The sequence below is a fragment of the Macaca thibetana genome, chromosome 13 (assembly GCF_024542745.1).
Source record: "Macaca thibetana thibetana isolate TM-01 chromosome 13, ASM2454274v1, whole genome shotgun sequence".
In the NCBI taxonomy this organism is placed as follows: Eukaryota; Metazoa; Chordata; class Mammalia; order Primates; family Cercopithecidae; genus Macaca; species Macaca thibetana.
In genome coordinates, this window is record NC_065590.1 from 45427158 (window position 1) to 45439516 (window position 12359).

Sequence of the window (12359 nt, forward strand, 5' to 3'; positions counted from 1 at the left end):
GTACAAATAGAACTGGTAAATTCTGACTCTTGCATAGTCTTTTTTTTTTTTTTTTAAGGTTCTATATAAACCTTGAAACTTCTGTTTACATTTGTCATATACCTGTGGATTTTTTTTTTCTTTTTTGGGGGGTGGGGAGTGGCGGATAAGGCAGGCTCTCCGTTTGTTGCCCAGGCTAGAGGGCAGTGGCTCACTGCGGCCTCAGACCTCCTGGGCTTAAGCCATCTGCCTGCCTCAGCCTCCCAAACTGCTGGGATTACAGATATCAACCACTGTGCCCAGCCCTTGTGAATGTTTCTAATACTAAGTTTTATCTATACTAGCTAATTTAACCTGGCTGCTCTCTTAAGAGATTTGTGGACACACCTTAATCTATTAGTGAGGTATTTACAAAATAATAGATTAGGCTAGGATAGATTCTTTCTGTCTGAAGATAACAAAACCATATTTTTGTATGTGTATGTATGTTTGGTGCACTTATTTTTATTATTACTTTTTATTGTTTTTTGAGGCAGCGTGTCCCTCTGTCGCCCAAGCTGGAGTCAATGGTGTGATCTCTGCTCACTGCAACCTCTGCCTCCCAAGCTCAAGTGATTCTCATGCCTCAACCTCCCAAGTAGCTGGGATCACAGGCATGCACCACCAGGCCTGGCTAATTTTTTGTATTTTTAGCAGAGACAGAGTTTCACCATGTTGGCCAGCCTGGTATTGAGCTCCTGGCCTCAGGTGATCTGCCTGCCTTGGCCTCTAAAAGTGCTGGGATTACAGGTATGAACCACGGTGACCGGCCCTTTGTGCACTTATTTTTAATTATTATTTTTAGTATTATTATTGTGGCAAAATGTACATAAAATAGAGTTTGCCATTTTAAAGTGTACAACTTAGTGGCTTTAAATACAGTGTTGTCCAACCATCACTATCTAGTTCCAGAAATTTTTTTATCACCCCAACTGGAATCCTGGTACTCATTTTTTTGTTGCTTATTTTTATTTATTTATTCATTTTAAGAGATGAGGTCCTGCTCTGTCAACCAGGCTGGAGTGCAGAGGCACTATCATAGCTCACTGCAGCCTCAAACTCATTGGCTCAAGCAATCCTCCCGCCTCAGCCTCCCAAGTAGCTGGAATTACAGGTGTGCACCACGATGCTCAGCTATTTTTTAAGCAGTCATTCCTTGATATCCCCCTCAATCTTGTCTTTGTAGAGTTTCTCTATTAATTTTTTCATCCAACATAATACATTCACAATCTAAAATACATAAGGCCAGGCACGATGGCTCACGCCTGTAATCCCAACACTGTGGAAGGCCAAGGAGGGTGGATCACTTGAGGTCAGGAGTTCAAGACAAGTCTGGCCAACATGGTAAAACCCTGCCTCTACAAAAAATACAAACTTTAGGTGGGCGTGGTGCGCATGCTTGTAATCCTAGCTACTGGGGAGGCTGAGGCCTGAGAATTGCTTGAACCTGGGAGGCAGAGGTTGGAGTGAGCCGAGATCATGCCACTGCACTCCCGCCTGGGCAACAGAGCAAGACTCCGTCTCAAAAAATAAAACTAAAACAAAATACATAAATTTCCAACCAGGCCTGTAATCCCAGCACTTTGGGAGGCCAAGATGTTCAGATTGCTTGAGCTCAGGAGTTTGAGACCAGCCTGGCCAACATGATAAGACCCTGTGTCTACTAAAATACAAAAATTAGCCCGGACTGGTGGCAGGTGCCTGTAGTCCCAGCTACTCAGGAGGCTGAGGCAGGAGAATTGCTTGAACCCAGGAAGAAGAGGTTGCAGTGAGCCAAGATCGTGCCACCGCACTCCAGCCTGGGTGATAGAGGGTGATTCCATCTCAAAAAAGAAAAAAAAAAAAGATTTCCCACTATTTCCCACTCTCCCTTGTTTCTTTGGAGTGTGCTTCCGCAGTTCCTTTATGCAGATGTAAGCAAAGTTCTCCTCATTTTTACACAGAAAATACCATCTTAAAAACTTTTGAACTTTGCTTCTTTTTTCACTTAAAAATACATCCTTGGCCAGGTACAGTGGCTCAAGCTTGTAATCCCAGCATTTTGGGAAGCTGAGACGGGGGGATTGCTTAAACCTGGGAGTTTGAGATCAGCCCATACAACATGGCAAGACCCTGTCTCTACAAAAGCAAGAAAAATTATCCAGGTTTGGTGGTGCACACCTGTAATCCTATTTACTCAGGAGACTGAGGTGGGAGGATCACTTGAGCCCAAGAGGTGGAGGTTGCAGTGAGCTCTGACTGTGCCCCTGAACTCCAGTCTGGGTGACAGAACAAGACCCTATCTCTAAAAAGTATATAAGGTAACCATAAGTCCTGTTTTGTTTGGGAAAGACCCTGTTATGTGTTACCTGCTTTCTAAATGTTTGGATGACAAATTGTATGATCACTCTTTTTTTTGTTTGTTTGTTTCTTTATTTTACTTTAAGTTCTGGGATACAAGTACAGAATGTACAGGTTTGTTACATAGGTGTACATGTGCCATGGTGGTTTGCTGCACCTGTCAAGCCATCCTCTAGGTTTAAAGCCCTGCATGCATTAGGTATTTGTCTTAATGCTCTCCCTCCCCTTGCTCCCTACCCTCCAACCTGTGTGTGATGTTCCCCTCCCTGTGACCATGTGTTCTCATTGCTCAACTCCCACTTGTTTACTGACTTTTTAATAATCACCATTCTAACTGGCATGAGATGGCATCTCATTGTGGTTTTGATTTGCATTTCTCTAATGACCAGTGATGATGAACTTTTTTTCACATGTTTGTGGCTGCATAAATGTCTTCTTTTGAGAAGTGTCTCTTCATATCCTTCGCCTACTTTTTGATAAGGTTGTTTGTTTTTTTCTTGTAAATTTGTTTAAGTTCCTTGTAGAGTCTGGATATTGGACCTTTGTCAGATAGGTAGATTGCAAAAATTTATCCCATTCTATAGGTTGCCTGTTCACTCTGATGATAGTTTCTTTGTTGTGCAGAACCTCTTTAGTTTAATTAGACTCCTTTGTCAATTTTAGCTTCTGTTGCAATTGCTTTTGATGTTTTTTTTTTTTTTTTGAGACGGAGTCTCGCTCTGTCTCCCGGGCTGGAGTTGCAGTGGCCGGATCTCAGCTCACTGCAAGCTCCGCCTCCCGGGTTCACGCCATTCTCCTGCCTCAGCCTCCCGAGTAGCTGGGACTACAGGCGCCGCCACCTCGCCCGGCTAGTTTTTTGTATTTTTTAGTAGAGACGGGGTTTCACCATGTTCACCAGGATGGTCTCGATCTCCTGACCTCGTGATCCACCCGTCTCGGCCTCCCAAAGTGCTGGGATTACAGGCTTGAGCCACCGCGCCCGGCCTGCTTTTGATGTTTTAATCATGAAGTCTTTGCCCATGCCTGTGTCCTGAATGGTATTGCCTAGGTTTTCTTCTAGGGTTTTTATGGTTTTGGGTTTTACATTTAAGTCTTTAATCCATCTTGAGTTAATTTTTGTATAAAGTGTAAGGAAGAGGTCCAGTTTCTGTTTTCTGCATATGGCTAGCCAATTTTCACAGCACCATTTCTTAAACAGGGACTCTTTCCCCCATTGCTTGTTTTTGTTAGGTTTGTCAAAGATCAGATGGTTGCAGATATGTGGTGTTATTTCTGAGGTCTGTGTTTTTTTCCATTGGTCTATATATCTGTTTTGGTATCAGTACCATGCTGTTTTGGTTACTGTAGCCTTGTAGTATAGTTTGAAGTCAGGTAACATGATGCCTCCAGCTTTGTTCTTTTTGCTTAGAATTGTCTTGGCTATACAGGTTCTTTTTTGGTTCCATATGAAATTTAAAGTAGTTTTTTCTAATTCTGCAAGGAAAGTCAATGGTAGCTTGATGGGAATAGCATTGAATCTATAAATTACTTTAGGCAGTATGGCTATTTTTTTATCTTTAGTAGAGAAGGAGTTTCACCATCTTGGCCAGGCTGGTCTCAAACTTGTGACCTCATAATACACCCACCTCGGCCTCCCAAAGTACTGGGATTACAGACATGAGCCACTGCACCCAGCCTGAAAATTCTTTTCTTTAGGAATCTTGAATATTGGCCCCCACTCTCTTCTGGCTTGTAGGGTTTCTGCAGAGAGATCTGCTGTTAGTCTGATGGGCTTCCCTTTGTAGGTAACCTGACTTTTCTGGCTGCCCTTAACATTTTTTCCTTCATTTCAACCTTGGAGAATCTGACTATTGCGTGTCTTGGGGTTGCTCTTCTTCAGGAGTATCTTAGTGATGTTTCTGTATTTCCTGAATTTGAATGTTGGCCTGTCTTGCTAGGCTGGGGAAGTTCTCCTGGATAATATCCTGAAGTGTGTTTTCCAACTTGGCTCCATTCTTCCCTTCACTTTCAGGTACCCCAGTCAATCGCAGGTTTGGTTTTTTCACATAGTTCCATATTGCTTGGAGGCTTTGTTCATTCCTTTTCATTATTTTTTCTCTAATCTTGTCTTCACACCTTATTTCAGTAAGGTGAGCTTCAATCTCTGATATCCTTTCTTCCACTTGATCAAGTCGGCTATTGATATTTGTGTATGCTTCATGAAGTTCTCATGCTGTGTTTTCCAGCTCCATAAGGTCATTTATGTTCTTCTCTAAACTGGTTATTCTAGTTAGCAGTTCCTGTAACCTTTTATCAAGGTTCTTAGCTTCCTTGCATTGGGTTAGAATATGCTCCTTTAGCTCAGAGGAGTTTGTTATTACCAACCTGCTGATGCCTACTTCTATCAATTTGTCAATCTCATTCTTGGTCCAGTTTTGTGCCCTTGCTAGAGAGGAGAGGAGTTGCGATCATTTGGAGAAGAGGCATTCTGGTTTTTGGAATTTTCAGCGTTTTGGGGCTGGTTTTTCCTCATCTTCGTGGATTTATCTACCTTTGATCTTTGAGGCTGATGACCTTTGGATGGGGTTTTCGTGTGAGGGTCTTTTTTGTTGATGTTGGTGTTGTGCTTTCTGTTTGTTAGTTTTTCTTCTAATAGTCAGGCCCCTGTTCTGCAGGTCTGCTACAGTTTGCTAGAGGTCCAGTCCAGACCCTGTTCACCTGGGTGTCACCACTGGAGGCTGCAGAACAGCAAAGATTGCTGACTGCACCTTCCTCCAGAAGTATTTTCTTCTGGAGGGGCACTGGCCTGAGGCCAGATGGAGCTTTCCTGTATGAAATGTCTGTCAACCCCTGTTGGAAGGTGTCTCCCAGTCAGGAGGCACTGGGGTCAGGGACCCACTTGAGGAGGCAGTCTGTCCCAGTCTGTCCCTTAGCAGAGCTGGTGCATTGTGTTTTTTTGTTTTGTTTTGTTTTTGTGACAGAGTCTCACTCTGTCACCCAGGCTAGAGTGCAATAGCACAATCTTGGCTCACTGCAACCTCTGCCTCCTGGTTTCAAGCGATTCTCCTATCTCAGCCTCCTGAGTAGCTGGGATTACAGGCATGTGCCACCATGCCTGGCTAATTTTTGTATTTTTAGTAGAGACGGGGTTTTGCGATGTTGGCCAGGCTGGTCTCTAACTCCTGACCTCAGGTGATCCGCCTGCCTCGGCCTCCCAAAGTAATGGAATTACAGGTGTGCGCCACTGCACCCAGGCAATTATATGATCACTCTATATGGGATCTGTAGTCCACTTTTTTTTTTTTTTTTTTTTTTGAGACAGGGTTACACTCTGTTGCCTGGGCTGGAGTGCAATGGTGCGATCTCTGTTGCCCACTTTTTATTGAATACAAATTATAGGAAGTTTTAGAAGCTGTGTCCACAGTTGACTAGTTAATAAATATTTCTTGATTGAGCCACTATGGGTCTCAGGTTACAGTGAAATATATAATAATGTACAAGTGGTCTCTAGCCTATTGTTAATCTTGAAAATTAACTGGAATGTGTTATCTATCCACCTCACAGAAGTGCTCAGAAATAAATAATAAATTATCAATTATATTTGAAGGTGCTACTTTGTTTTGGAAAACAAGTTGGCTACAACAATTTATTTTTTGTTTTTTTAGAGATAAGGTCTCACATTCACAGGCCGGTGTGCAGGGGCATGTGGAATGAGTATAACTCACTGCAGCCTGGAACTTCTGAGCTCAAACCATTCTCCTGCCTCAGCCTCTGGAGTAGCTGGTACTAGAGCATGCACCATCATGCTCAGCTAATTATTTCTTCTCCTTCTCCTTCTCCTTCTCCTTCTCCTTCTTCTTCTTCTTTCTTCTTCTTCCTTCTTTCCTCTTCTTCCTCTTCTTCTTTTTCTTCTTCTTCTTCTTCCTTCTTCTTTCCTCTTCTTCCTCTTCTTTTTCTTCTTCTTCTTTTTCTTCTTCTTCTTCTTTTATTATCCCCATTGTTAAGCACACTCAGCTAATTTAAAATATATTTTTGTCAAGAGAGGGTCTCACTACTATGCTCAGACTCCTCTTGAATTCCTGGTCTCAAGCAATCCTCCTGCCTTTGTCTCCCAAGGTGCTGGAATTACAGGCATGAGTCATTGCACAGGGCCAAGAAATTTATTCCACATACATATTTACACAGATATTCAAATGTGATTATTAGAAGCTATCCGTTGTAACATTTAATAGCAAAAACCGGAAAAAAAAATGAATGTTCATTAAGAGGGGACTGGTTAAATAAGGCACCCAGTGAAATGCTATGCACCCATTGAAAAGAATAGGGCATCAAGAGAACAAGAAGATGAGCCACATACTGGGAGAGAATATTTGCAAAAGACATGTTTCATGGCTTTCCTTTTACCTCGTTGCACTTCTGAGAGCAAGATGGGTCACCAGCAGCTGTACCAGAGCCACCTGCAAAAATTCAGCCAGGGTTCTCGCTCTCATGGCATCTGCTCAGACCTGCACAGTCTGATCCAGAAATATGGCCACAATATGTGCCTCCAGTGTTTCCATTGGTATGCAAAGGATATAGATTTCATTAAGTTGGACTAAGTGATCTTCCTTGAATGGATTATCCAAGGCATCCACCCAATAAAAAACCATGATTGCTCTTTGTACATAAAATAAATATTTAAAAACTACAACAACAAAAAAGATATGTTTCATAAAGGACTGTTATCCAAGCTATACAAAGAACCCTGAAAACTCAACAATCAGAAAATGAACAACTGGATTTTAAAAGTGGGCAAAAACACCAGCCGGGCGCGGTGGCTCAAGCCTGTAATCCTAGCACTTTGGGAGGTCGAGACGGGCGGATCACAAGGTCAGGAGATCGAGACCATCCTGGCTAACCCGGTGAAACCCCGTCTCTACTAAAAATACAAAAAATTAGCCGGGCGAGGTGGCGGGCACCTGTAGTCCCAGCTACACGGGAGGCTGAGGCAGGAGAATGGCGTAAACCCGGGAGGCGGAGCTTGCAGTGAGCTGAGATCCGGCCACTGCACTCCAGCCTGGGCGACAGAGTGAGACTCCGTCTCAAAAAAAAAAAAAAAAAAAAGTGGACAAAAAAACCTGAACAAACATCTTACCTAGGAAGAAATACAGATGACAAGTAAGCATATTAAAAGATGTCCAGGCCGGGCGCGGTGGCTCACACCTGTAATCCCAGCACTTTGGGAGGCCAAAGCAGGTGGATCACGAGGTCAGAAGTTCGAGACCAGCCTGATCAACATGGTGAAACCCTGTATCTATTAAAAATACAAAAATTAACCAGGCGTGGTGGCGGGCGCCTGTAATCCCAGCTACTCAGGAGGCCGAGGCAGGAGAATCGCGTGAACCCGGGAGGCAGAGGTTGCAGTGAGCAGAGATCACGCCACTGCCCTCCAGCCTGGGCGACAGAGTGAGACTCCCTCTCAAAAATAAATAAATAAATAAATAAATAAAATAAAATAAAGATGTCCAATATCCTAAGTCATTAGGGTATTGCAAATTAAAACAAGATACCTCCACACACCTATTAGCATGGCCAAAATCCAGAACACTGACAGCACCAAATACTACCACGGAAGTGAAACAAAAGCTCTCATTCACTGCTGGTGGGATGCAAAATGGCACAGCCTCTTCGGAAGAGAGTTGGCAGGACAGAATGAACATACTCTGTCCTGAGTTACCAGGAGTAAAAATGAAAAAATAAATAAATAAATAACTCTAACCATATGATCCACCAATCACACTCCTCTATATTTACCCAAATTAATTGAGAACTTATGTCTATATGAAAACTTGTTTATATTTTTAGCAGCTTTATTCATAATTGCCAAAACTCGGAAGTAATCAAGATGCCCTGAAGTAAATGAATGGATAAACTGTGGTACATCAGACAATGGAACATTATTCAGCACTGAAAGGAAATGAGCTATTGAGCCATGAAAAGCCAGAGAGGAACTTTAAATGCATACTCCCAAGTGAAAGAAGCCAATGTCAAAAGCCTACATACTGTATAATTTCAGGTATATGACATTCTGGAGAATGCAAAACTATGGAGACAGTAAAACGATTAGTGGTTGCAGAAGCCGGGCGCGGTGGCTCATGCCTGTAATACCAGCACTTTGGGAGGCCGGGGCGGGCGGATCACAAGGTCAGGAGATCGAGACCATCTTGGCTAACAAGGCGAAACCCCAGCTCTACTAAAAATGCAAAAAAAATCAAGCATGGTGGCAGACACCTGTGGTCCCAGCTACTCCGGAGGCTGAGGCAGGAGAATGGCGTGAACCCCGGAGGCAGAGCTTGCAGTGAGCTGAGATAGCGCCACTGCACTCCAGCCTGGGCAACAGAACGAGACTCCGTCTCAAAAATAAATAAATACATACATACATAAATAAAAAGGATTAGTGGTTGCCAAGGGCTAAGCGGAAGGAGGGTTGAATAGGCAGAGCACAGGGGATCATTAGGGCAGTGAACTACTCTGAATGATGCTACGATGATGGACAAATGTCGTTTCTTTGTTTTTGGCTTTGGGTTTTTTTTTTGAGACAGAGTCTTGCTCTGTTGCCCAGGCTGGAGGGCAGTAGTGTGATCTCAGCTCACTGCAACCTCAAGCTTCCAGGTTCAAGCAATTCTCCTGTCTCAGCCTCCCAAGTAGCTGGGACTACAGGCATACACCACCACACCTGGCTAATTTTTGTATTTTTAGTAGAGATGGGGTTTCACCATATTGATCTGACTAGTCTCGAACTCCTGACCTCAGGTGATCCACCCACCTTGGCCTCCCAAAGTGCTGGGATTACAGGCGTGAGCCACTGTGCCCGGCCAAATGTGTTTATTATATGTTTGTCCAAACGTATGAATGCACAACACCAAGAGTGAACCCTAATGTAAAGTACAGACTTTGGATGACAATGATATGTCAGTGTAAGTTCATCAATTGTAACAAATATACCACTATGCTGGGGGATGTTGATACTGGGGAAGGTTGTGCATGTTTGGGGATAGAGGTTATAATATTAATAGGAACTCTGTACTTTTTGCTGTGAACCAAAAATTGCTCTAAAAAATAAAAGTTTATGGCCGAGTGTGGTAGCTCACACCTGCAATCGCAACACTTTGGGAGGCTGAGAAGGGTGGATCCCTTGAGGACAGGAGTTTGAGACCAGCCTGGCCAACATGGCAAAACCCTGTCTCTACTAAAACCACAAAAATTAGCCAGGCATGGTGGCACATTCTTGCAACCCCAGTTACTTGGGAGGCTGAGGCAGGAGAATCACTTGAACCCAGGAGACAAAGGTTGCAGTGATCTGAGATCGTGCCATTGCACTCCAACCTGGGCAATAGAGACTCTGCTTTTTTTGTTTTGTTTTGTTTAAAAAAAAAAAAGAAGGCCAGACTGGTCAACATGGTGAGAAAACCCCATCTCCACTAAAAATACAAAAATTAGCTGGGCATAGTGGCACACCCCTGTAATCCCAGCTACTCAGGAAGCTGAGGCAGGAGAATCACTTGAATTCAGGAGGGGGAGGTTGCAGTGAACTGAGATTGTGCCACTGCACTCCAGCCTGGGCAACAGAGCAAGACTCTGTATCATAAATAAATAAATAAATAAATAAATAAATAAATAAATGTGTGTTTTATTATTATTTTTTGAGACAGGGTCTTGGTCTGTTGCCCAAGCTGGAGTGCAGTGGCACAATCAGGGCTCACTGCAGCCTCGAACCCCTGGGTTCAAGTGACCCTCCTGCCTCAGCCACCTGAGTATCTGGGACTACAGTTGTGCCACCATGCCTGGCTAGTTTTCAATTTTCTTTTTTTTTGTAGAAGCAGGGTATTCCTATGTTAACCAGGCTGGAGAATTAGAACTAAAATTAAAAATTTTATTTTTAAAAAGAGAGAGAGCACGTTGCTAAGAGCCATCCCACCCAAGAGATAATAAATGTTGGGTGAATAAAGGAAACTCAAAACCATGCTTTGTGATTCTACTTTGTAGAAAGACAGAGAGAAATAATTGGGTTGTGTAAATATGCTTAGCACATTAATGGAAGGGCATAAAAACACTTCCCAACAGAGGCTTCTTCTGGGGAGTGGGTTAGAGAATCAGCAGTGGGCAACTTTTACTTCCTTTGCTGTATAGATTAAAATTTTAATATGAGCATGTAGTTCTCCCATTTTTTCCATGATTCCTTGCTTTAATTATTTAAGTGATACATTGATATATTTTCTTTGCAAAATATTCTTTTTCCCTTCTTTCCTTTTTCTGAGACAGAGTCTCGCCCTGTTGCCCAGGCTGGAGTGCTGTGGTGCGATCACAGCTCACTGCAGACTTGATCTCCTGGGATCAGGAGGTCCTCATGCCTCAGCCTCCCAAGTAGCTTGGACGACTGCAGGCGTGTGCCACCATGCCTGGCTAAATTTTTAGTTTTGTTTGTTGTACAGATGAGGTCTTGCTATGTTGCCCACGGCAACTCCTGGGCTCAAGTGACCCTCCTGCCGCCGCCTCCCAAAGTGCTGGGATTACAGGCGTGAGCCACCATGCCCGCCTCTGCAAAACATTCTAACAATTCAGATAAGATTAAGTTGTCCTTGACCTCCCTCCACCCAGTCCCACTCCCCTCCCAGGAGATGACCACTGCTGGCCGTTTATTTGTGTCTTTCTTTCATCATTGTTAAAAAGTATATGTGAATCCCTTTGAGCTGCTTGAATCTGTGTTTATTATTAGTTGTAAAAGTCCCCAGTGACCACAGAAATGCTTCTTATGGGGAAAGGGAAGTTTTAAAATAGGGGAGCAACAATATTTGTCATAAACTTGCCCAGAGGCAGGGAAAACCCCAGGTCTTTTTTAGATCTCAAAGAGTAGGAGAAGGATGGCTTAATGTGACTGTTTAGAGGCTGGGAGTGGACAAAGAAAGGAAGCCCAGAACAATAGGGTCCTTCCATGTCTGCCCTTCTGGAGGTGGGGCTGCGGCAGTAAGTGTGGAATTAGTGTAAATCACTATAATTTAGGGATTAGGAAGTCACCAGAGTTAAACTTTTAAATCTTTACTTTGAACTCTTTTATTTTATTTTAACTTTTTTTTTATTTTGAGATGGGGTCTCGCTCTGTCACCCAGGCTGGAGTGCACTGGTAAGATCACAGCTCACTGCAGCCTTGACCTCCTAGGCTCCGGCAGTCCTCTTGCCTCAGCCTCCCAAGTAGCTACAAAGGTGTGTCACCATGCCCTGTTGCCCAAGGCTGGTCTCTAGCTCCTGGGCTCAAGGGATCCTCCCGCCTTGGTCTCCCAAAGTGCTAGGATTACAGGCATGAGCTACCATGCCCAGCCTTTCACTCCTCTTACTCTCATCCCCAATTTTTTGTATTATATATGTATGTATGTATGTATGTATGTATTTATTATTTTTACTTTTTTTTTTTTTTGAGACAGAGTCTCGCTCTTGTTGCCCAGGCTGGAGTGCAATGGTGTGATCTTGGCTCACTGCAATCCTGCCTCCGGGTTCAAACAATTCTCCTGCCTCAGCCTCCCAAGTAGCTGGAATTACAGGCATGCACCACCATGCCTAGCTAATTTTTTTTTTTTTAAAGTAGAGACGGGGTTTCATCTTGCTGGTCAGGCTGGTTTTGAACTCCTGACCTGAGGTAATCGACCTGCCTCGGCCACCCAAAGTGCTGGGATTACAGGCGTGAGCCACCGTGTCCGGCCTATTTTTACTTTTAATTATAGGATAGGATACGGTAAGAAGAGTGGGAAAGTCTGAGTGTCAGATGCTTCTATATTTTATTTTATTTTATTTTATTTTATTTTTATTCTTATTTTTGTGACGGAGTCTCACTGTGTCACCAGGCTGGAGTGCAATGGCACAATCTTGGCTCACTACAACCTCTGCTTTCCAGGTTCAAGCGATTCTCCTGCCTCAGCTTCCTGAGTAGCTGGGACTACAGGCCCGTGCCACCATGCCTGACTAATTTTTTGTATTTTCAGTAAAGACGG

The 12359-nt window shown here is 43.5% G+C and overlaps 2 protein-coding genes across 9 annotated transcripts in view; one reads left to right on the plus strand and one right to left on the minus strand.

Annotated features, from left to right (window-relative positions):
- The window catches only part of COMMD1 (copper metabolism domain containing 1), a 960866-nt gene that overhangs the window by 534614 nt on the left and 413893 nt on the right, over positions 1-12359 (minus strand). The gene's annotated exons all lie outside the window — the stretch shown is intronic.
- Positions 6765-6935, plus strand: LOC126933619 (40S ribosomal protein S29-like). The gene has a single exon (XM_050753544.1). The coding sequence runs from the start codon at positions 6765-6767 to the stop codon at positions 6933-6935; it is 171 nt and encodes a 56-aa protein (XP_050609501.1).